Raw genomic sequence first — 25,851 nt, forward strand, 5'->3', positions numbered from 1 at the left:
TAGCGAGTAACATGTGACTTCAACACCTACAATGTCACCATTTTTTTTACGATTACACCCTTAAGATTTTACTCTCAAGTTTCCACCCTTACCATTCAACCCTCAGAATGTCAGTCTTATGATTTTTTCGTCCCTTTCCATTATTGCGATTTGACCCTTACAATTTTACTCTTCAGATTTTACCCTTATGATTCCACCCCTATGATTCCATTCTCATCATCTCACCCTTACGACTTGACCCTTACAGTTACACCAACGGCTGAAGCCCAATGACCAAGCTCCGGGCCACCGCTGGCTGAGGCTTGGTTATCGAGCTCCGGCATGCCAATGTCCGGCCAAGGCTGGGCCAGATCTGTCAACCAAGCCTCGGTTACCCGCCCTGCTCCCGAGACTCAAGCCCTGGTGCCCAGGGATGGCCGAACCTCGGTTCAAGCCTGGGCGCCCAGGCTTGGCAAGCCCAGGCTTGTGCCAGGCTTGGCCCGTTTCTCCAACACTGGCATTTCGTACGTGGGAAACGAAAGTCAAAATTATCCCGCGAGTCCGTTCTGACCCTCTCCTTTTTTTTGTCTCTCCGGGCCTCCATTAAGGACCCAACGTTTACCCTCATTCTCAACACTGTACCTGAAGAGTGGAATTTTAAAAATATAATAAGTTAGTACCAATGAAGATTCCAAAAAGAAAGTATCGAGGCACAACGCTAAGTTCTGATCTCGCATTTTTAACCAAATATCCGTTTAATATCAAATTATTATCAATTGCAATACTTATTGTTGTAGACTCTAATATTGTGAAATATTTTATCAACATTTTATTCATCAATTATACAATGAGTCTAAGTGAATTGCGGTTAATTATTGCAATCACGTTCTTTAGACTTTTTATTTTGTTACTTTCGGGTCCCTCGTTGTTAGCAGCCATACCGGAGAAAGGCTGGCCGTACCAAGGAGAAGACCTAGGGAAGGGCCAACATCAGGGAATTACACCTCAGTGAGAGATATCGAGTCGATCGCTCGTTGTAGCGTCTCCATGAAACTCAAATATTAGTTAATTTTGAGTCAGTGTCAATCAATTTTGATTTAATTATTCAATATAGAGGGATTATCCAGTGAATTGTAAAGACAGTCATCAATTAATTCGAGACATTCAACAAACAGTGTACCTTTAATATTTCAAGACGCGTGGCTTACGCCGCAAATAAAGTACACCGTCAGTGGGTTTTGTAATTCACGTGTTTCTTAATTTTCACCCTCGTTAGATCACTTCCCCCCAATCCAGCCTAAAATCATAGCTTCATCTCTTACAAATTGGTAGATGAGGTAACACCTCGGGGAAGGGTTAACATAGAATAAACTCGACTATCGCGTCAATTACTCCGGACAATTTAAGAGTACAACGTGCGCTGTCTTTTTGAGTATAGATGTGACAACCAAAATTGTAGCAGTAGTAAAGACATCCGTTCTTTGTTATTTTACTTCTTTCAAGTCTTTTACCACTCATTCTCACTGATTGGAAAGTTTTTCTTTACTTGTTGTTAATCAATAGAATTTTTAGTAGTTCTTTGAATATTAAAACTGCTAAATAGAATTTTTAAACACAGAAATTCAATTAACAGGTTAGTATTCAAAATGATGTTCTTATTGATTCATTTGAAATCATATTATTAAGAGCGTGACTTAATTTTTACAGATTTTTCAGTAAATTTATTTAATATAAAAAAATAGAGAACAACGAACTTAATCTTGGAAATATTGTCCATCGTTTTCGATGACCTTGCGTCATCTCTCAGGTAACATTCGAATGCCGTCGCGAAAGAAACTTGCAGGTTTCGAGGCGATAAAGTCATCGACGAATTTACGCATATCGTCCAGCGTTTTAAACTGTTTATCCACTAAGGCATGTTGCATGGACCGGAAAAAGTGATAGTCGGATAGGGCCAAGTCTGGTGAATATGCCGCGTGCGGGAGAACTTCCCATCCCAAGTTTAAAGCCCATCATACACGAGCGAACGGCAGACGAACGGTGCGCGCGAACATAGTGAAATCGAGCCACCGACGAACGAAGTTCGCCCGTGTGTGGGGCCCACGAACCATGTTCGTCGTTCGCCGTTCGTCGTTTGTCGTGCGCCGTTCGTCGTTTTCAAGAAGGCTTGAAAACGGCCGTTCGTGGCGAACCAAGTTCGTTGGAAGTTCGTCCGTGTGTGGGGATCACGAACGTCGTTCGTGAACCAAATGGTCTAATTAATTAAATATTTCGGGTTATAATAATGCAACGGTCCTAGAAAAGCGGATGGATCGGTAGGGAACGAACCCTCCCACATGGAGACAAAATTTTGATAGAAATTACCATGAAAATGGCGTAAAAATTACGTTTATACTTTAATATACTGAAATAAGAGTAAATTTTCCAATATTAACTCACAACGTTGTTTCTCCGCAAAATTTCCCAAATATCACGCATTCGGTAAAAATTATGTTAAAATCCAGCGAAATTCATAAAATTGGGAGGAAAAATTCGTCTTCGGCCCCGCAGTTTTTCTTGAATTTTCGTAATTGGCTGTACCTTGGAATGAATTTCTCCCTGATTTTTTTTTTCGTGTGAAAATATACTTCCACCATACATGTAGGTGTTGGAGACAGGGGGCTATATTTTATTGCCCCACCATAAAACGAATGAAAAAAGGGTCTAACGGCGTATCCATTGCATATCCATCTCCACATTCAAAAATGTCATCAATGAGTCACCAATATCAACAGAAATGGTTTTGGGTCAATACCTGAAGGGACAGGAGGCCCATGCCGATACGTCATCACTGTGGAAGTAAATAGGGAGGGGCAAAATCGCAAAGTGATTCATAGCAGTTAACAATTCTTCCCGTATTATTTTGGTATAAATTCTCAAGGAAAAAAAAATTAAGTAAAAGATAAATACACTGAAAAATTGAGTTTTGCCCTACCTTCACATTTAATGAAACAGTAAAAAAAAACGGAAGAATAATTGAAAAATGAAAAACGCAGCTATATTGACGTATCAATATCACGGCATTCGGTTCGTCCCGTGTGTGGAGTTTCGAGACGAGAGACCGTTCGCAGACAAACCCTGTTCGCGCGCACCGTTCGTCTGCAGTTCGCTCGTGTATGATGGCCTTTAATCATAAACACAGCATGTAAAACGGTCTCTCGTCTCGAAACTCCACACACGGGACGAACCGAATGCCGTGATATTGATACGTCAATATAGCTGCGTTTTTCATTTTTCAATTATTCTTCCGTTTTTTTTTACTGTTTCATTAAATGTGAAGGTAGGGCAAAACTCAATTTTTCAGTGTATTTATCTTTTACTTAATTTTTTTTTCCTTGAGAATTTATACCAAAATAATACGGGAAGAATTGTTAACTGCTATGAATCACTTTGCGATTTTGCCCCTCCCTATTTACTTCCACAGTGATGACGTATCGGCATGGGCCTCCTGTCCCTTCAGGTATTGACCCAAAACCATTTCTGTTGATATTGGTGATAGCAGAACAAGTTTCTCCCAATTTTATGAATTTCGCTGGATTTTAACATAATTTTTACCGAATGCGTGATATTTGGGAAATTTTGCGGAGAAACAACGTTGTGAGTTAATATTGGAAAATTTACTCTTATTTCAGTATATTAAAGTATAAACGTAATTTTTACGCCATTTTCATGGTAATTTCTATCAAAATTTTGTCTCCATGTGGGAGGGTTCGTTCCCTACCGATCCATCCGCTTTTCTAGGACCGTTGCATTATTATAACCCGAAATAATTAATTAATTAGACCATTTGGTTCACGAACGACGTCCGTGATCCCCACACACGGACGAACTTCCAACGAACTTGGTTCGCCACGAACGGCCGTTTTCAAGCCGTCTTGACAACGACGAACGGCGCACGACGAACGACAAACGGCGAACGACGAACATGGTTCGTGGGCCCCACACATGGGTGAACTTCGTTCGTCGGTGGCTCGATTTCACTATGTTCGCGTGCACCGTTCGTCTGCCGTTCGCTCGTGTATGATGGCCTTAAGAGGGTCGTCTGAGTCGCGCGAGCAACGTGAGGTCGAGCATTGTCATGCAGCAGTATGACTTCTCTGCTTCCTTGTCCAGTAAATGGCCTTTTCCGATCAAGTTCTTCGCTCAGTTTGTTCAGTTGTTGGCTGTAGCGTTCCGCAGTCACCGTCTGACCTGTTTCCAGGAGTTCGCAATAAAGCACACCCTTCATGTCCCACCAGATACACAGGAGAATCTTCTTTAAGTGGATGTTCTATTTCGGTGTCGATGTACTGGATTTTCCGGGATCTACCCACGACTTTTTACGTTTGGGATTCTCGTAAAAAATACACTTTTCATCACCCGTCACAATTCTCCTAAAAAAGTGCTTTTCTTTGTTGCCGGGCAAGCAGTGAAAGGCCCGTGTTCATACGTTGACCTAGGTTGTGTACGGTCGACCCATGTGGGACCCACCTGCCAAGTTTTTGGATTTTTCCCATTTGATGCAAACGCTTAGAAATGGCTGTTCGGGTGACTCTTAACTGAGCTGCAAGCTCTTGTTGCGTTTGCGTTGAGTCTTCATCCAGGACGCGGCTGGTCATTCAGATCGAAATCACCACTTCTAAAACGTTTGTACCAATAATTACACGTTTCATAAGATACAACGTCGGCACCAAGAATACTACACATTGATTCCCGTGCTTCAAAAGCATTTTTTTCTTGTTGGAATTCGTATAAAATGCAGTGCCGACCGTGCTGTTTATCAGTTGCCATCGTAAACTCTGCTGTTCTGAAAGGTTATGTAACTTACATAGACTTGTCGTTCCGTGTTCTAAAACCTTTTGTCCGATCCTTTCAAAACCAGAAAAGACCACGAATATATTTCTATTTTAAATATAATTTCAAGCTCGAAGAAAACATCTGTAGAAATTAGGTCACACACCTAATAAATTGTAAATGAATAGTTTTTTAATCTAGACAACAACCAAAACTGCGCAAGCCTAATCAAACAAAATTTACGTAAGTTGTAAACCTGACTCATCCGAAGCACTTCAAGTGTGCGAAACAAACAGACCTTGGTCGAGTTTGTTGGGTTAGGCATTCAATTTACATGGAACGGTTTCAATTCCAATTCCGTCTGATGACTACTAAGTTCTAACCAGTCAATAAGCCTTGATCAGTCGCCCGTATAATTACTACTTAGCAGTTCAGAGGGAGCCATGAAACAAATGAAAAAGAAAAGCAAGTTCGTCCTCCCCAAAGTTTAATTGGAATTGAAGTTGCATCGTTTTCATTGAAATAAAGAGTTATTTTCTATTTCGATAGAGAAGCATCATCCAGAATGAAAATTCGGGCGGTTATGAGGATTCGTATCTTTATTAGACTGTCTTATCGTTATGTTGATCTTAGAAGAGATTCCTTCCAAAATTATAAACAAGCAGGGGTTCGAGCCTTTTTGGCCGAAGCCATCTGACCGTTACTTTATGTGTTATAACTCTTTTTCTTTCTTTCATTTCTACGAATTCCATTGGTAGTAAGCTTCCGAATGGGATAGAAAGCACTCGGATAGAAGGCATCGAAGCAAATATTTTGAAAAAAAAAAATTGAAATCGGTTGCGTAGTTTTTAAGATATTGCACATAAAAGGTTTTCAGAGAAAGTCAAATATCTCGGAAACTACTCATGCGATTGAGCTCATTTTCAATAGGAAGCATTATTACCATGATAGGAAGATTCTTTCCAAATTTCAAGTTGATATCTCAATTTTTGTACAAGCTAGAGTGATTACAAGGATTTTTATGAAAAAACAGAAAAACGGAAATTTCTCGAAAACTTTGTATGAACGGGTATATATATTTTGATTGATTTGGAGAGAAGGCATCGAAACGAATATTTAAAAAAAAAATTGAAAACCGGTCGACTAGCTTCGAAGATATTAGTGAAAAACGATTTAAAAACGAATAGCTTTTTCTCAAAAACTATTTGATCGATTGGGCTGAACTTTTGCACAGAGTTAGTCCTTATTAAGGTCTATAATCTGACAAAATTTCAGATTTTTTGGAATAAGTTTAGCCAATTAATTACTCGATTTTCCAAAAATTGACCACTGGAAAGGTGGCAATGGACATTGACACCGACAGACATGGTCGCCAAACTTCGTATTTTTACGTTTCAGACCATTCTACATAATTTCCAATCAAAATTAGAGAATGTGAAAACAGCACGATTACAATGCTTCCATTTGGAAGCAAAAAAACACAAACAAAACTCCCAAGATAAAATTTTCTTGCCATATGTTGCCAGCCCCATATGGTCTATATCTTTGATCGATAAAAATTTAAAATTTGTAGATTGCATAATCCATCCATTCAATTATGATAATGAACTCACTCAGTGATATCCAAACGTTCCAACGCCAGCTTTAGATTTTTTATAGCCAGTCGCTTGTTATCAGTATCACGTCGTAATCTCTGGAGTCTCTCTTCAGTGGCTTTTCTATCAGCTTCTGTAAGTGGTGGTGCCCCATTCCGCAAGGCCAGACGATTACTCAGCGTATTGCATAATTGACCCTTGAGGCTGTAAAAAAATCTTCAACGTTAAACCAATATCGGAGGATTTGCTTAGTTAGATGAGTGGCAACCATTGGATTGGTAACGATGAAATAATGTATACAGTTCGAGAAAAATGCAGTGCATGCTCACGTTTGGATGATGTTTTCTTTGTCCCGAAGAGCGATCCGCAGAGCGTCGACCTCTTTATACTGATCCTTGTTTCTGTGACCGACCTGGGGAGAGGTTATTCCCCCGGATATACTTCCCCCTTTTTTTCGCCTTGGAGATGTTGATAATGATACTTCTATGCTTGCCATCTTCAATCAAATAAAGTGACGCACTTTATGTAATTAAAAATAGTTAGATTCATTACATTTGTGTTGTCATTTCATGGATCTATACATTTTTTTTCATTCTTCATATTCTAATTTAGTATATTCGGCGTTCAACAGTAGGCGAAGGGATGCCTGTACTGCTCACCTAAGGAATAATCACACTTCGGATAAAAATTATAGTCGCATAGTATTCTTTGATTATTCATCTAGATATTTACAAGTTTTGTATCCTCAATTCTTGTTTCAGTTCTGATAAATTATCAAAAAAATGAATATAATACCGGTCAGTCTGATTTGTATATCGCTCAGTACCTAACCTGTAGTCAATAGCTATAAAAATAAGAAAATCTCCGAAGTTGGATGATTCAATGAAATGATTGGAATTCAGATTTTATTTGATAAATTGAAATGCATAAGACCAAAATGATATTGTGAAATTGTGGGAATGGCACTTCAATCATTATTCCATGTTTTTTTTTGAAGGAATAATAGTAAAATATTTCGGCTCTATTTCGTTTGAACATTTTAATCTTGTTTAGAACAAGTTATACATTTGAATATGTATTCGTTATAACCATCCGAATGAGTCAGCGAACTTCTCAAACAGTGAACGGACGGCTTATATAAAATGTCAGAGCCATTTTATATAGCCATTTTATATTTTTCATTTTCAAATTCTTCTTTCGTGGTCCAAAAATATCTCTTAAAATAGATTTTCATCAGAGGAATCACTAATTATGTTGTATTTGCATGAGTTTTTCCGGCCACAAACAATTACGTAAGCTGTCCAGGCACTGAGCGGCATTGGCCTCAAAACGAGCGATATTGGTCACACTGGCCGAGCGGTATTGGTGACATTGCCCGAATTTCAGAAAACATTCTCTAACTAGGAAGCTACGCCCCCTGCTCGCTTCGCTCGCCAACCCGCGAGGGGGCTTCGCCCCCCCCCCCTGGTTTCGCTCGCCCCCCCCTCCTCCTGTGTGCCTATGCGGGTATGACCATGGGGGTTTGTTCAATATTTTCATTGTTAAAATTCTATTGTGAAATACATTCATTAGCCATCAAATAGAATAATCCTCTGAAACCACTCAAAATTTCTGTTTCTGCATGTATTTCTCCCCCCCCCCCTAAAGGGAAGGGACAACCACTTAATATTTTCCATCCATTCATATATATTTTAAAACTCCATTTATATTAGACATAACCCTTATGACCCTTACATCCGCATGACATTTATGACCCTTATATCCCCATAACCCTTATGACCCTTAGCAATCCTATAACCCTTATGACCCTTAGCAACCCCATGACCCTTATGACTCTTAGCAACCCCATGACCCTTGTGACCCTCGTGACCCTTATGAACCCTGAAAATTTTTTAGCGTTAGGCAACACTACTTTTTTTATTGTGACCATTATTTTGACCCTTATATCCCCATAACCCTTACTACCCTTAGCAACCCTATAACCCTTATGACCCTTAGCAACCCCATGACACTTATGACCCTTAGAAACCCCATGACCCTTGTGACCCTCGTGACCCTTATGAACCCTAAAAATTTTTTAGCGTTAGGCAACACTACTTTTTTATTGTGACCATCATTTTGACCCTTATAACCCTTATGACCCTTAGCGTGACCCTTGTTTTGACCCATTAATATCCCAAGGGACCCTTAATATCCCCATAACCCTTATGAACCTTACATCCCCATGACATTTCTGACCCTTATATCCCCATAATCCTTGTTCCTGACCCTTATATCTGAACCTTGTCGCTGACCCTTGTTGTTGACCCTTATGTCTGACCTTTATCCCTGATCCTCATTCCTGACCCTTATATTAAACGTCGCCTGAATTTTTCCATCCCCTGAATTTTCTCTCTTACTTTTTTACTAGGGGGCTACGCCCCCTGTTCGCTTCGCTCGCCAAACCTGGGAGGGGCTTCGTCCCCCCACCGCTCGCTTCGCTCGCTCCCCCTCTCCTATGTAGCTATGCGGGTATGACCATGGGGGTAGAGAGATTATTAATTAAAAGATGAAAAAAAGTAAACTTCGATGTCAAATAATGTGAAAAAGAATTACAAAGTCATTTATAATTTTCTGTGATGATAATGCTATCATAGTGAAAAAACATGTGCTAGTCCAGAAAAATTACATTGTAAGGTCCTGAAAATTCTGGGATGCTAGTTTTGTAATTTAAAGGGGTGACAAAACGAAAATTTTCAAAAGAATTGTATACTGATATAGAGTTATCAGATTGAGTAAGAAACAGTGTGGGAAAAGTAAGCGGTTGTGGAGAAAATTCGGTGAGCGGTATTGGCTGCTCAGTGGTACAGCCTCCCCTAATCGTGACGATTTCGTATGTCATAGTTTCCTGTAAATTCAGGTATTCTCATAGAAAACTGATTCGCCCGAAAAAAAGATTGTTAATAATAACCATCATAAACTATAGAACTTCTTGCATCCTCTTATCCAATCCTAAGAAAAAACATGAATCTTTGAAGTTCTACCATAGGTAAGCCAAATGAGTAATTCTGCACAGCGGGGAGTGGTTTTTGATGTGGGTTGTGTGGTGGATGAAAAGGATGAGGCGTGAAAGCGAAATTGAAGGTGGGAATACAACTCCAATGGTATATAAGGAGCGCAGTGACCGCAACAGTACTGGATGGATAACAGCGAGGAGGGGAAAGGGGGGAAAAGGTTTCCCTTAACATCCGGACCGGGGGCACCGCCACCATCACCATCAGGCACATTCATTTTCTTCTTGGAACATGAGTAAGATAATAGTTGTGTAGTCACACATGCTTTTTCTTATTTCTTTATGGTATTTCCTTTTCTTTCTCTTTCCGTTTTCTCGCCTTGACACTCCAAGAATTCATGGGAAAGTTATCGGTGAGATACTAGAATTTATGGCGATCAGACATCAACGGACAAGGGGAGACGATGTCTTCGAGAATAACTTTGTGATCATGAGGGGAAGATTTTTCTTAGCGTTTCGCATTTTTTTTCTTCCAATGGCGATAAATAGGATTTTGCAGAGAACGTTGCTGGAAAAAACTTGGGAGTTGAGGTTAACTCAAGAGAAAGGGATAAAGTACCGGTAAAACCGTAAGTATCAAAGTAGCGGGTGGTCTTTTTCGTCTAATGTCAACCATCAACTTTTTTTTACCAACGAGAAACTCTTGGATTGCATTTTCTGAAGAATCCCTGAGTATCAGCGGAAGTCATTAGCGAGAAGACTATACAGCTGTAATAGAGGAGATAGACTCCTTCGTTTTATTATGAGAGAAAGGGGTAAAAATTGTTCAAGTACACGCATATACGGACGGGTCAAACGGCTAGTGAATCTCTTACTCCTGAACTTACCAGCAGAATCCGGATGAGAAGTGTAAGGCGGTATCTTTTTGCTGTTTCTTTTCACCATCGTTGAGTGTTTTTTTTGCTCAATATTTTCATTTCTTTTGTTAACTAGGTGTTTGAAGATTGAAAAATTCTTGAAAACCAGAGTGTGAACGGGTGGGAGATGGTAATGTGTAAAAAAGAAAGATGAACAAAGAGAAGTGTGAAATGAAAGAGTCGCGTACTAAAAAAGAGACCCGGAAGGGGTTGTGTACGTTGTACTGGTGAAAATTTCCTACACTTTCAGTATTATTAGACGCTAGAAAATGTGGATATAAAGAACGAGTGATACCGGAAAGGTCAAGGCCATTCAGTTAAAATAAAAAGTAATTCAAAAAAATGTAAAAACTTGTTTCATGAATCGAAACAGGTACAAAAATGTAGAACTTCATAGGAAATGATAGAAATGAGACCATAACATTTTACTTAGGTCGGCCTAACAGCGCAATAAAGTCGTAAATCATATAATTGCAGAATTGTTGAAGAATGTTCGAGATGTTTATGACCGTCCGCTGGTTTTGACGGGATGGAGACCGAAAAAAAGAATGGTAGGTCCGCGGCAGACGAAAGTGGGCACAAAAGGTTACTGACTCCTGTATCCGCAATCTCACTGGGCAAATCGCGTCTGTCTGGAAATTCTCCTTCGAACCAAGGGCGTGCACCCAAAAATGGAGAGATCGAAGTGGATAATTTTGTTGAACCATTGCGAACTCTCTGTGTATATTTTCGACTTGACATTTTCGCCTAATTATTGTCTCGATAATTGATAATATTTATACATTCAAAAACATTTTCTTTCCCCATTTTCTCAGATTTTCGATAAGTTCTCATATTTTTATCGATTAGAGTAATGAGTGCAGAAAATATCTGATCGACTACTAACTGAACTGAATCGTGAGTTTCGCTGTAAATATCTGAAGAAGTAGAATAGTAAAGCAGAAAAGGTGAAATATCGTTTAAATAATGCAGTGACCAGCGTCGAAGAATGGTCGTTCTACGCCATTGTAAGACTGCACGCGTATAGGGCAGTTTTAATGGCGAAACCAAGAGCCGAAACGATACGGTGTGCTCAGGCGCATCTGCATATAAATCACCCGGTTGGACAGCCTCGGGGTAAACTATCGGACCCGAAACCACTCGTTTCCAGTATCGGAGATGACCCTACAACGTGTTACATCCTTTCACAAATGATGATTATATTTGCGTGAAGATCACATTCCTCTAGAGATTCATTTCCAAAAAATTTTGGAGATTGGCGGCAAATTGATTTCGCTGATGGTTTAATGAGATAGATAGTAATTTTGATTCCCCAGATCGTGAAACAAAGATGCAATACAATTTGTAAACTTGTGAATTCATTGAAAGCGTTCTTTTGTTGGTCACTGACCAATATTGCAGTTGACAGTTTGCAAAGAATATTTATGTCACTAAGCCCGAGCAACCGCGGCTGTAACCTCGCTTCGCTCGGTTACTTCGCGGTTTTTGGGCCCAATGACATGAAATATTTATGTCACACGAAGATAAAAGAATTATCTGACTCATATGATAAACAATAGGTAATATCTTCAAAATATTTGACGACATACTTCGCCTTCGGCTCGGATTATAAAGTCACATTCACCAGATAATACTTTTACCGTCTCATGACATAATGTACTGTTATAACACGGTTCGACAAAAATCGGACGTATTTGACTTCGAAAACGAAACTGACCCCATCTTACACATATTTTGATGCTGATTTTAAATTTCTTTTGGAAAATCTTTCTAGCACGTCCATTTTTGGATTAAACAAGCAGGAGACAGTGAGCATATAACAGCGCACTATATGACAGTGAGTGTGTTACTGAGAGATGTCTTATTTCTTTTCGTCATCGATACATTGAGGGCGGGCTTCCGAATGGTCGAAAATATTACAAAAGTTTATAGCTTTACAACAGTAACTAGCAGCAAAAATTTCGGGTATTTACTGCCCCCTTCATGGGTGCTAGAAAAATTTCAACGTTTCGCATACTTGGTATGAACAGATATACATATTTTTTGGTGAAAATTCAAGTTGATATCTTGATTTTGGCACAGGCTAGAGTGATTACAAACTTTGTTTTAATGAAAAAACGAAAAAACGGGAATATCTCTAAAACTTTGTATGAAGATAATTGATAAACACTTCAACTGTGCTAATCGATGGAGTTTTCGAGTTTTGATTCGGATATTGCAGCAGTGTATTCAATTATAAAATGTTTATCAACGAGATGAGTACCTATCATTTTATAATTGAATACATTTTACTCTCATCGAGAAGATGATTCAACTCAGGATAAATGTTGAGAACTTTTTCACAACAAAGGAGAGTGTCTATGAAACAATTCCATGGGAATTCCTCTCATTATTACTGATCACTGAGAGGAAGTTTCCATTGACAATGCACATAAAGTATACAATCTCGTGTTCACTTTTTGTGCAGAGAATATGTAAATATAACTTGATTAGGGTAAATACACACCGAATAACCGTGAAGAGTTACTGCAGTCGCAATAATGGTGCTATTCCATTCTTTTCTGTCTGTATGTTTGGTTTATTGTTTCATATGAACTTATATTTTGCCTCCTATACTTACCTTGGCTTCCAATGTCTCTAGCTGGGCCATTCTGGGTTCCAGTAATTGCTGTGAACCGGTGCTGAGAGCTGTCTGTAAAGAGAAAATACAGAAGAAATATGAGAAAATTTGCGAAGCACAAAAAGAGAGGATAAAGTTTTGTTCTGAAGTATTGAATTACGTCACATAGTTCTGCTCTGGGAAAATTAGAATAAAGAATACTTGGTACACGAACAAACTAGCGTTATGTGAGCTCATTATTTGTAAACAATATGCAGTAGGTAATGGCATGAGGAAATTAGATTGTAGGGCTCAAACGAATGGAAACAAAATAATTCTCACTAGCCACAAAAAATACGAATATGAAATATGAACAATTTCAGAGGAATCCGAGGGGCTAACACCATGTTTTCTAAATGAAGTCGATTTCACGTGATTTTAGGGTTGATCCCAGTGATTTCGAGATTGATTTCAATGATTTCAGGAAGAACTGAAATTTATGATTTCCGAGGCAAAGAAGTAATTGAAATCACAATGAATAAAGTTCAATGAACGAGTGTGAGCGGGGCAGAACGACCGTTTTAAGTTTTCGAAATCTTTTTATCACACAATACGCTTAAATTGAAATTGTTCTTATTTCAAAACTTGAAATTAGACCTGGAAATAGCATCCTATTTCCTTGCTTTCACTTTGCCAATCTACAAATGAAAACATTTTACAAATGAAAAACGGCCCATTCCACCTCTTTTTCCTAATACTCCACAATTCAAAATTAATTTCCAGACGTTGTGTTACAAGACAGATACATGGAATATTCCAGAGATTAATTATTTCATGTCTGAACAGTTGTCTTTAGAAATACTTTTCAACTTCATCAAAAATGCTCTCATGGTGCTTTAAATAATTACTCTCAGTAATCAGCGGAGGGGAAATTGTCCTTGGGTATTGTTTCCTATCAATGCAGCCATGAACGATTATTGACTCGAATTTGAAAAAAATTAAAATTCTTATGCAAAATTTATCATGACTGCGTTTATCCATCCGCTTGAAATGATTTTATGGATTTCAAATGACTTCAGCATGATTTCAAGACCAGCGTGATTTCAGAAATGAATTCAGAGTTGAAATCACGTGATTTCAGTTATTTCCATCATTTCAAATATTGCACACGATTTCAAGGTGATTTCGGATTCATTTCATCACAGAGTAGCGCCATGACTTCGGTAGACAACACCCCCTCAGAGGAATCTATCGAAGTTTTTGAATCAATTATCAGCTTTTCAGGGATGACCAGTATGATATTTTCAGTAATATTATCGATCTAATTATTGATTATTAATGTAATTGGAAAATTGTACTCCTCTGCTTAATCGATAATTGTTTAATCAGTAATAATATAGTATGATTTTGAATTACCCAATTAATCAGTAATTGTATTCTGACATTTTTCAGTTACTCCATCAATCAGTATTCAGAGTTAAACCAATTCGATTATTCGATCAATGAGTACTGGGGGTGAATTTTGATTAAATTAGTCTTTCAATTTATTACTGGGAGTGATTATTGCCTGCTACTCCATTAATATGCCCTATGTTTTGCTGTTCCTTCTAAAAAAAAAAATTGGGTGGTGCCAGATGGTATGACCGTTGTGGTCTTTTACCTACCCGTCCCAGTACCTACGCGGTACCCCAGCCTAATTCCCTACGCGCACTTGCCTCTAAGTTAACTTATATCTAACTCCACATAACTAACTCCACATGCACTGGGTTCGTTTTCCGGCGATGAAAAAATCTTTCATCACCGGGACTCGAACCTGCGCTACTGGGACGCTTTGGTTTATAGGGCCAGCATGCTGATGACGAGCCGAAAGACGTCCTCTGCTGTTCCTTCTATTATTTGTTTAATCAACAATCGAATCGAAGAGATTATCGATTACTCAATTAATCGGTGACTGGAGATTATCAATTTTTATGATTTTATTCATGAGGAATTAAAATTTAATATTTATTGATTGCGAATTGGCCATCCCTGCAACTGTTATCACGAAATGGTAGGAATAGGAATAGTAGGAAACAGGTAGAATGACCATGAAAATTATTCAATTATGGACCCTTCCAAATCGGTTGAATAGAATCCCGTATGGAAAACGGAATATATGTAAAATATATGTCAATTATACGTACATATATTTTGGCGAAAAATGCAATACATTAGATATATGCTGAATATATGCGAGTACGTATATATTACCCACATATATTCGACATATATCTAACATGTATGTAAGATATATTTTCGGCAAAAAATGCAATATGTCACGTATAATTATTTGCATATATTTTTTTTCCGTGAGGGATGCCAGAATAATCGCCTTATTCAGAAGATTTGAATGGATCTCTTTTTCATGCTTCGAAACACAATCAATTCCTTTGAATTCTCTAGCCTCATTACTTTTGGAGATAAGAGGGATGAAATGCATTCGATCTTAGTCTCCCCCGTGATAGAAAATTTCCAATATAAGAGCTATGGGTGTTCCACGCGAAATTGAAATGTCGATGCTCAATAATTTTTTATTCTCTATCCTCTGGAGAGTATTTCAGATATGAGCGGGGAAATTGATATTGATACCCAGAATAGACGTCACCGCTATTCCACTATATTGTAGAATTTACTGAGTTGTAAATAAGGGTTCGGATGTACATAATAACGAGGTTGACTTGGTATACTTGCGCCAAGAGGAACATAAATCATGCCAGAAATAAAAGAAACCGAAAAACGTTGAGAAATGATGAAATACCGAAAGCAATAATTAGTTAGATGAAGCAAGACACTGTGAAAAAGACCGCGGGGAAAATAAGATTGAACAACAATGCTGAAAGATTATACACTTATTGTTATTGTAGAGTAGTGGGACATGCTCCTGAGTACCTCGGGGTATTGTGAGTTCATAAATTCTTAGAGTGCCGCTTGAGAATATATCCAAGTGCATTTGCCTATATTCTTCCCACTGTGGGTATATCATTTCACCATGAGGGGGCGTGTGTACACCTGAAACGTATGCGCCGCTCTTGAGTTGATTGTTACGAGGAATAGAAAGACTGGGATGGGCCCCATCCATATTTTCAAGTAGATGTGTCTTGATTGCATTATGGAATCATAATTGCGCAATTCTTCGTATTCTTTTTTTAAAAATAAAAACATCAAGAAGCGCAATGCTCATGATGCTCGATGCAGATTCCATGTATATCGTATGAATTAACGATAAGATTTTTACAAAGTCCATATTATTTTTCATTCGATTTAGAGTTTTATGGATTGTTAAAAATGTCGTCTCAATTTTCTGTGTCAAATCCTGGAAATTTTTATCATGTTCAATTTCCACTGAAATTTCAGGAAGTCTTGTAATTGATAAATTAAATATTTCATTATATACTTGAATTGAGTACTTTTAATACCGAAATCAAGTATCTGCATAAACTTGAATTAAGAATAAAATATGCTTGATTTTAGTATATTTTATACTTGAATGAAAGATATACCAAACGTCTGTAAGGGTGAAAAAGTGAAAGTTAAAAAATGAGTGTCGCAACATTAAAGTAAAAAAATTGGGATCAAAATATAAAAATAAAAAATTAAAGGAAAATTCCGAATTTTTTATATAAAAAATGTATGTCTTTTTTATATCTTTTTTTTCCGGCAGTTATTATGAATGTGAAATCTAGTTGGAAATTAATCAGAGAAAAAAATCTAGGATATTTTATTCTTGGTTCAGTTTTATGTCTATACTTCATTGTGGTAGAAAATTCAGTTCAATTATTCCGCGGAAATTCGGAAAAATCTGGAAAATTGAGGCAAGAATTGAAAATTCATATTGATACATGTTCCATTAAAAATTAAATCAAGTTGTGAAATTTCCGTCTCACTTGCACTGAAAACTCATCAATTTCCTAGAATTCTACCTAAAATTTGAAATTTCATAATCACTTTTCCCCTAAATCGGATTCAATGTCCCTCACATGAGAATTACTACCATATTTTCCATGAAATTTCGGAAAATCTCTAACAGTGGGCATTCGACTCTGCAAATTTTGTCTCGTTAATCTATTTTGCTTGTTACGTAATTTTTTGTACAAGCAAGAAATTCAAACTTGCGATTCCTCGGGCGACTTACGAGTCTTGTACGCAGCTCAGCTCATATGAATATGATAGAGAATGTTCTTAAGTTGAAGGCAGCGAGCTTATTTTTCCTTATAATTTTCCCGTCAACTCTAATTTCATAGAAAAACATTCATGTCCCATATGAGTATCAATTTCTCGGGGTTTTAAACAACCGTTTTCACATTATCGTTATCATTAAATCTCTGACCAACCAAAAGCGGTTCTCATGTCAATGACTGGGAAAACGAGCATTTTGTGGTTTCAGAGTGATGGACGTTTTTTTGCCCGCTCTTCAAAGTGTGAAAAACGCTTTCTGTGGCGCGCTGATGCGTTCGAGTGATAATGAGGATGAGAAAAAACTATGAGAATAGACAACGGGATATTCAAACTTAGGAAGGCACTGTGCGTGTAACATATGTAGTACATAAAAACAAGTAATTTACACGGTGAAGAACTGGAACTGTAATATGATTATGAATATATTTCAGGCGTGAGAGAGAGGCTAATTATATACTTTCTACCTTTTGGACTCTCAATACTTTGACGAGAATGTTGAAAACACTGCTGACAGAAAAATATCTGCAATATTAGGGGAGGGTGGGGCAAAACGGCCCCCCTTCAATTGTCAATAACTTGTGAATGACATTGTGAAAATTCCCAGTTTCAACTTCATTTTGAAGATAATTTTTCATTCTTCAAAACGAGCTCTAACTCATCCCAATCGGATTATTGAATCGGAAAATATTGACGATTGAAGGGGGGCCGTTTTGCCCCATCCTCCCCTAGTACAATGAATTCGAGCTTTCTCTTGCATTGAACAATATTTTCATACCGAAAATAAAGAATGAGAAAGACTTTTCCAACAGATTTTTCCAAAACTGAAATTTGATCGATTATTTTTTCCAATAGGATTTCGGCCAATCAGAGCGCAGTATTTGAGGCTACCCAAAAGTTTTATTTCGGATATTTCCTCCTAAATTTTAAATATTTTACAGTAGCTCTTCATTTTTTCGGCTCATTTCAGATCTAATCTTGTATTTGACAGTCTACGGAATTGCTGTTTTTCTATGAACATAATTTGGTCAAATCTTTCTTCATTCGCATCCTGATATTGTCTACTGCCCTCTGGTTGTCCAAAATCCGATTGGAAAAAATAATCCGACAAATACCCTTTGAGCTTCAAAACTAATCGCGCAAGCGCTCAGGATTTTTCATCGTGCAAAATTTGACTCCCTCATTTCTTTGCAACAAACCTATCGGGAAATGCCGGTTAATTTTGAAGCTCTTATGGCATTACTACTAATTATGAATCTTTCAGCCGGAAGCAAAAATGGAATGAAATCGTTCAGTAGCTATGTGGAAAAGAAGGTAAACGTGGAATTTCATTCTACCCTCTTCTTACATGAACGGCATCAGAATGAACAAATACACATAAATGAAAAAAGGAGCAGTGAGGGCAACAGTACGGGACAACAAGCGTACACGCATTTACGTATATTATTCCTTAGCATTTTCTTTTCCTTGCGATTCACATGATAGTCTCTCCTGGGAGACATGGAGACCCCTTTACATGCTTCTCTCGAGGTCTTTGGTTAGAACCGCAGCGAATTGTTGCCCACGCGAAAGACAAAGCTGGATTCAGGCGAATGAAAAGGAATAGTTTTAAGAGGTACGAATAGTGTGAATTCTGAGAATTGTTTTGCCAGTGAACCTAGCGAAGAAAGAGAGGGAATGCTTTTGCGTGTTCATTCCGGAATCTAACTTCTTTAACTTGGATTGTTTTGTGCAAATTTCAGGTAAATTAGGTGTGTTTATGACGGTGGAATCCCAACAGAACTGTATGGCAAATTGGTTCAATTATTGGGTGCAAGATTTTCAACGGCACGAAACTTTGTGCTTTGGCATCACTAATTGTCCGCACGTGAAGCGCAGGAGGTCATAGTAATCACTTCGACTCTATAGTTATATTTCAGGTATCTCAGATCGTTTCTGAAAATAAATGATGAGAAATTATTCTGACACGCAAAGTTTATAAGTTTGAGGTAGGTTATTATAAAGGAAAATCGCTTGGATTATTCATACGTTTAAACGTGAGGAGTTGATGACATTTGTTCATAATTCCGGCAGAAGTAGTACCAAGACATGTGGGGCACCAATCGTGAAGAAAGTAATGAGTCAATTAGTTCTCGACTTCATTTATACAAATGTCCTACCTATTCCAAGTAGTGTGACTGCCTCCGATTTCGGGTTTGCTGCAAGTAGAAAAGTGGATGATTTGAAGAAGAAACGTCTCAAGTCATTATAGAAATCCAATCACGCAATCGGCTCGCTGCGAGTTTGTAATGCGAGATTACACATTGCGGCGATAGTCACTTTAAGGAGTGCCGCGGGCTCGCCGCTGACTACTGCCGCGCTACAGAGGGTCAGCAGGAAGACCCGGATTGGTTTTGTCACAGACGTGAGAAGCAACATTCCCGAGTAGAAATTTCGTCAGTTTATCAGCAGTTACCGATCAGGTGCAACCGACATGGCCACCAGTTCTACATAGGTTTCGACCTACAAAGAACTCATCAAAACGTCACGCAGTTACCTCAGAAATTACAAATAGATTGTAACCCATCAAAAACTCACCTGATTATTTATTCACCGAATTCATTATTAGCAATTTGTCAATTATTAATAACTCATTAATCGCCATGAGAAAGCATGCCCAATGATGAGAATCAATTTATACACGCAGAAAAAGAACAAAATATCATATTTTCGGTCAGTGGTCACCCATCCAATTCCGAACCTTACTGGCTGTTACTTAACTTTGATAATCGTCGATTGTGCTGAAGTCCACTGTCTTGCAATTCTTGGAAATATAACATTTAGATATTCCAGATAAGGCGAAGATTCATATTCTCTGACGATTGACTTACGATCGATTATTATACCTGAACCTTAATTCTGACCTTTATTTCCGACCCTCATTTCCGATCCTTATTTTTTTATTTTATTTCTGACCATTATTGCTGGTCCTAATTGATGAACCTTATTCCTGACCCTTGAGACCTTTCATTCTAACCCTTGTGACTCGCATTACGGAAATTCATTTCTGAACCTTGTTTGTTGACCTGCATTTCTGATATTCGTGATCTTTCTGACCCTCGTGACCCTTATTTCTGACGTTTATTTCTGATTAGAGATGCAAAATCACTGTCATTTTTCAGACCGTGTCAAATGACCAAAAAATGACGGTCAGATGACCGTCATATGATGGGTCGTGTGACGCATTTGCATCTCTATTTCGGATCCTTATTTTTGACCTTCATTTCTGATCCTTGATTTTGACCCTTATTGAGGTTGCTGATGAGCGCGGACTTGGACAATTGAATATCGTTATCACCTTACAAGGACAAATAACTTACAAATGGGTTGAGCTACATAAGTTAGTAATCGGTAGTAAACCCATCTGTGACCGATAATGATCATCCCTACTAGTATTATTGGTCGAAATTTGGATGGAAAAATTCTCTTCAGAATACCACTCGAGCTTAAAAATTAATCAGGTATTTTACTCAAGGTCCCCTGCATACAACCGAACTCGTTAAGTTTTTCAGGAACAATCACTTATGCTCCGCACTTGTGTTTGTTTAATCTGACAAATTTGACTCCTTCGTTTGTTTGCAACGAAGCTATCGGGAAATACCTGATAATTTTTAAGCTTGTATGGTATTACGTACAAAAATTCGAGGAATTAACTAGAGTTCAGTCGCTCGCAAAATCTACTTGAATTAAGTCGTGCCCAACCTAAATCAAGTCCTAAGATTGATTTGAATCAAGACCGACTCGACCTGAATCAAGTTGCTGTGTCGGTATTACGGACGGACTCAAGAGGTCACTTCTATTCATAGACTAAATCTCTAAATGATCATACCTACAGAGAAGGTTTACACAAATAACTCCCTAATAAGTTTGGGACTTAACTTATCGACCAAGCTCAGATGGTAACTCAATATAGTATTTCATCCTGTGATGACATTCTTCTCGTGACAAGGCCCATGACTCAACCAAATAGGAGGTGCGCGAAGAAGAACGCGCATTCAAACGCCTCCTGAGAGACAGGACTTACGGGTTATTCAAATATACTATTAGTTACTTGAAAATAGCATCAAAATATGCGATATTATCGAAAATCCATGGAACTTTACTCAGACCTTTTCCTAATAGGCAGGACGTGACTTCCACTACAAATAAGGAAAAACCGTTTAAACCGGAAAGAGTTGCCTTTAAAAAGCATTTAAAAAATCAGGAGAAAACAATAAGAGGAAACATGCATTATTAACAATTGGAGTAGAACTTCAAATCATAGAAATTTTTGATAATAACGATACGAGAATTGGAGCAATCGATGATCAGTTCTATTCTACTTTTTTAGTCATCTATAAATCAGGTAATCAAAGTAACTTCGAGTTGATCATTATTTACTCAGTAAATTGACTAGTGACCATAGCACCGGTTTGCACACTTGAGTGAGATACCGGTAGAAGTTCATGTCTGGATTTCTACCCCAATCCTACTCATCTTAAATCGGATCCCTATCACTGAGAGAAAAATTTCCTAAAGATCTTATCGATATAGACCATATTTACTTGAGAGATGTGAATCATTTTAAATGGCTTAACGCTCTGATGAGAAAGTCGTACCAATACCTCTTTGTGTTAGTGAACCTTCTCGTTAAAGGGTTAAATTTCAGAATGTCTGGGCTTCACCAAATTCGAATAAATTCTCATCTATCACTATCGTTCCGCGTTACATCACGAATATATTACATATCGAAACATGGGAAGTGCATAGAACACAATCACGAAACCAATAAGTACTTGAAGATTGATCATTCTTATACGCGCTTTGAGTGAGTGGATTTGCGACATAAGCATACTGTAGTACAAGAATATTTTAAAGGATGAGACCTTTCCCGAGCCACATGAGTCGAAATGCCTGGGTGAATTAAGAGATTGAAGAACAATTACTTGTCTCAAGTTAATGTTCCAGATATTAGAATTTCTTTACAGTGTACTCATTAAATCGGATCTCTTTTTATATTAAATCGGATCCCTACTTAAATTAAGGCGGATCCTTACATTTGATATTGACTCCTACTTATATTGAATCGGATCGTTGCATTTGATTTTGATTGATTGATTGATTTTTTTTACGGGGAGAGAGAATGAAATGGATGCTTCCAAATGTTTAAAGTGCTAGGGTATCGGGCACGCTCCGTGCGCTATACGCGTACCCATCGGGTCCTATGGTTTTATATTTTTTGCTGCATGTACCGTATAACGATATATAACTATACTATATATACTATACTATATAGTTGTACCTATACTATCTACACTGATAGAAAAGGTGGAACGATTCAGTTGCACCAAACGAGGCTTCTTAACTGTTACCGCGATTCGTTAATAGTTAATGAATCGTGGTAATAGTTAAAAAGTCTCGTTTGGTTCGACTAAACCGTTCTATCAGTGTATATCAGGCGCTCGGCGCCTCAAAGATATCAGAAATGCGTTTATTCAAAGAGCTCGTAATCCTATAGCTTTTAGTTGGCACCTTAAATTCTGGAAAATTGTAGGTTTTATTGGATTTAATTGTAATAAATATTCCAGAATGCTAATTATCAGCAGGTGTAATTGAATAATCGGTACAATATTACTTAGGAAGTTTCAAAAATTGGTCAATACGCGTGATTGAATGCAACTGGTGGTGGTGGATGACCGATAGAAAAGTTTTATCACTATTATTATAATTTTTTTTTGAAACAACGCGGTTTCTTTCATGTAATTTCGAGGAAACTTACGGCCGGCTCTTATGGATCTTTATTTTTTTTCCATTCAAGCCTGGCTAGCTCAGTCGGTAGAGCACGAGACTCTTAATCTCGGGGTCGTGGGTTCGAGCCCCACGTTGGGCGCAATTTTTTGTTCTTTTTTTCAATAATTGTAGTTATACGTATAGATATAGTTATATCACTGCAAAATAGTGGTCTCAAAATGAGAACAATATTTCCAGAAATTTAAGACCGCTCATCTGTTTTAAATATTAAATACCTATATTTTGTTTTACCAAAGAAGTAAGGAAGTTTTGCCTTGATTTGAGTGGTGGGGAGTACGAGTATGAGTGGCGATTGGAGTAGAGTGGGGGTATATGGCTGAGGTTCTCCTTCCCGGTGGGAAGCGCTCCAACTTATTGTATGGGATGCTATGCCTGCCACGTCCCCATCGAGGATTCTGCACTGAGAGAAAAACAGCAGAGTTCTCTAACAAGTCTTACTTGTGCCAAATAAATGGTTTGTTGAAAATGATCAAAAAATGATTTTTTGTGGGAAACATGTCATTGGGCCCGAAAACCGCAATCTATCGGGCCCAATCGCGGATTATGTTAGAATCGCGGTTTAGTGGGCCTAATGACATAAAATAGATTTACTCTTTTCAAGATAATTTTATTGTTTGTGCAAGCAAGAAATGTAATTTCTAGCACTACTTCTTTGTTATTAGATGCTCCCATAGCTATCTGTAGATTTAAAATTCTTTACGACATCCCATATATTATTATGATCGCTGAGGAGGTAGATTTACGGGACCTCCCACTTCACCATCCTTCTTTAAACGTAATTCATTCTTCACAAATTGATTTAATATAGCTTTTCAAAAAATTCACAAGCATGGTGAGTCATTTAGTAACCCCCTAATACTGATAAGGCACGACTGTCGTAACGTTATGTGGCATGTCCTGGCTGACTGACATTGCCCGAGTAGAAATTTGGCTTTTTTGGCCTGAGTCCAAGTCAGTTTTATGAGAAGATTATTACGATGCGGTTTCCTGGACACAGTTTCACCCAATGGATAGCAAGAACAGGTATGGAGGAGGAAACTGTTGAGGGTTTCGATTGCATTTCTGAAATGGGAGAGATGATGGGACACAGTTTGAGTGAACAAAACAGAGGGTGATGATTTATGATCGGATAAGTCAAAAGGTGCACAGATCGATCTTTGCTAGTGGGCTCTAAAGGTGAATCTTTCGCCGATTTATCTGAATAAACTTCTGAAAATTCTGGAGAAATATTTTCTGCAAAAAATACTCGTCCCATTAAAAACCTTCTCGCATACTTTATAATATTCAAAGCTTCGATGAAGATAGTGGAAGTAAATTGGTATATTTTGACATCGGCGAATAGCTGCAGAGAACGGTGATCGGAGAATTTCATAAGAACAATAAATTAGGCTCATTAATCCACATTGGTGGCTCATCACCAGGTCCCGGGATTTCATATGATTACGATTGCTATCAACGATAATTCAATTCAGTCGTAATCGCACGAAGTCTCGGGCCCTGCTTATCCCCTTAAAAGTCAGGTCCAAAACTATTATGGATGATTTTAGCGAAAATTGTCTTCGAACCAGACATGTACAAAGAATTTATAATGAAATCGGAAACCAAAAGATGTCCATCGGTTTTTTGAATACTTTGGTAACAGAAAAGAATGCTCTTAAACCTAATGGATTGACCATAGAAGAGGAAAATTCTTTGTAACCACTAAAGCTTTTATCTACGGACGTCCTGTAAGTTCCTCTTTAATGATTCTCGGCCATTTTGTAGAGAATTCAATTTTCTATGAAAAGCTACTTTGATGTTTTGCTTTAAACGGCTTCCTCTCAAAGATATTAAGGGATTGATGAAAACACTTGGTAATGAGATTTGGAAATTTTAACGGATTCTTTTTCAAATATCTCAGTAATTAACAACTATAAAGGAAAACTCTCAGCCTCGGTAAATAAACATTCTCATTAAACCTTCTGTGCAGGAACTTTCAATCGCCATCAAAAAAGTCACTTGATGTTTTTTTCTAAACTTCTTTCTTCTGAAAATATGAAGGGATTCACAAAAATTTGAGCAATCATCCAGGGTATTTCGGTGGTAAAGAAACGGGAGACTCATATCAATATTCGAGAAAACATTAAAGTCACCCGGATTTGCGTCCCGAGGCGATGTTTCTGACCTCAGAATGACTGGTGTCATTCAGGATCCAAGAATTGTTATTGGACGACTTCGATCCGTGAAGAGACTGGACATTATTCTCTCAATAAACCTGAGGAATAACAAATGCGTCAGGAAGAGGAGAGTAATTGAGAACGAATGATGGAAATGTGAACTCACGTGGTCAATGTTTTGAGGGATGGGATTATGTTACGTGGGACGATATTTGGAGTTTTGATAACTTGAGCGACGTTCATTAGTGGTTTAAGATAGTCCGCGGAAAATCCATGAGGTCATGATTTATGGTGAAGTACCCAGAAACTGTCACCATCGGCCCATACGGAGCAAAAATTGGAGAAAAATTACCAAACAAGTCATGTAATCGTCGAGCGGAATCCATTTCTTAGTCTTTCGCTGACTTGAGAAAATTTACTAAACGTGAAGGTAATTTGTGCCGAAACTGTAAAATTCACCATTCATACTATCAAAAATTATCGTATGAATTGGAATGATTGCTCAAGATTGCTTCATCATTCACATATATGGAGGAATTTTTCTGTAACGCAGAATGATATTTTTTACCAAACGCGATATGGAAAAATTTCATTTTTGTCCAATTCACTTTTGAAAATACTCTACTATTTGGGAAATTTTACTGTCCAGGGAACAGTAATTTTTGCATCCAGATGTGTTTTTTATCGAACGAATATTAAGATATCCTCCACAAAAGGTATTTTTCATTGAACTACAATTTCGCTCCACGATTACCTTTCG

At 37.9% G+C, this 25,851-nt stretch overlaps 1 protein-coding gene and 1 non-coding gene across 2 annotated transcripts in view; one reads left to right on the top strand and one right to left on the bottom strand.

Annotated features, from left to right (window-relative positions):
* Positions 1–25,851, bottom strand: part of LOC107036662 — an 81,701-nt gene that overhangs the window by 25,639 nt on the left and 30,211 nt on the right. The window contains exons 4-6 of the mRNA XM_015254770.1: positions 12,916–12,987; positions 6,716–6,882; positions 6,405–6,590 (exon numbers count right to left, since the gene is read on the bottom strand). Coding sequence (XP_015110256.1) covers positions 6,405–6,590; positions 6,716–6,882; positions 12,916–12,987 — 425 coding nt within the window. The remainder of the gene's footprint in view (positions 1–6,404; positions 6,591–6,715; positions 6,883–12,915; positions 12,988–25,851) is intronic.
* On the top strand, positions 22,942–23,014 carry Trnak-cuu. The gene has a single exon. It is a non-coding gene; the product is annotated as a tRNA-Lys (tRNA).

Source organism: Diachasma alloeum, unplaced genomic scaffold, assembly GCF_001412515.2.
Source record: "Diachasma alloeum isolate Michigan unplaced genomic scaffold, Dall2.0 Dall_scaffold_00210, whole genome shotgun sequence".
NCBI classification, from domain to species: domain Eukaryota; kingdom Metazoa; phylum Arthropoda; class Insecta; order Hymenoptera; family Braconidae; genus Diachasma; species Diachasma alloeum.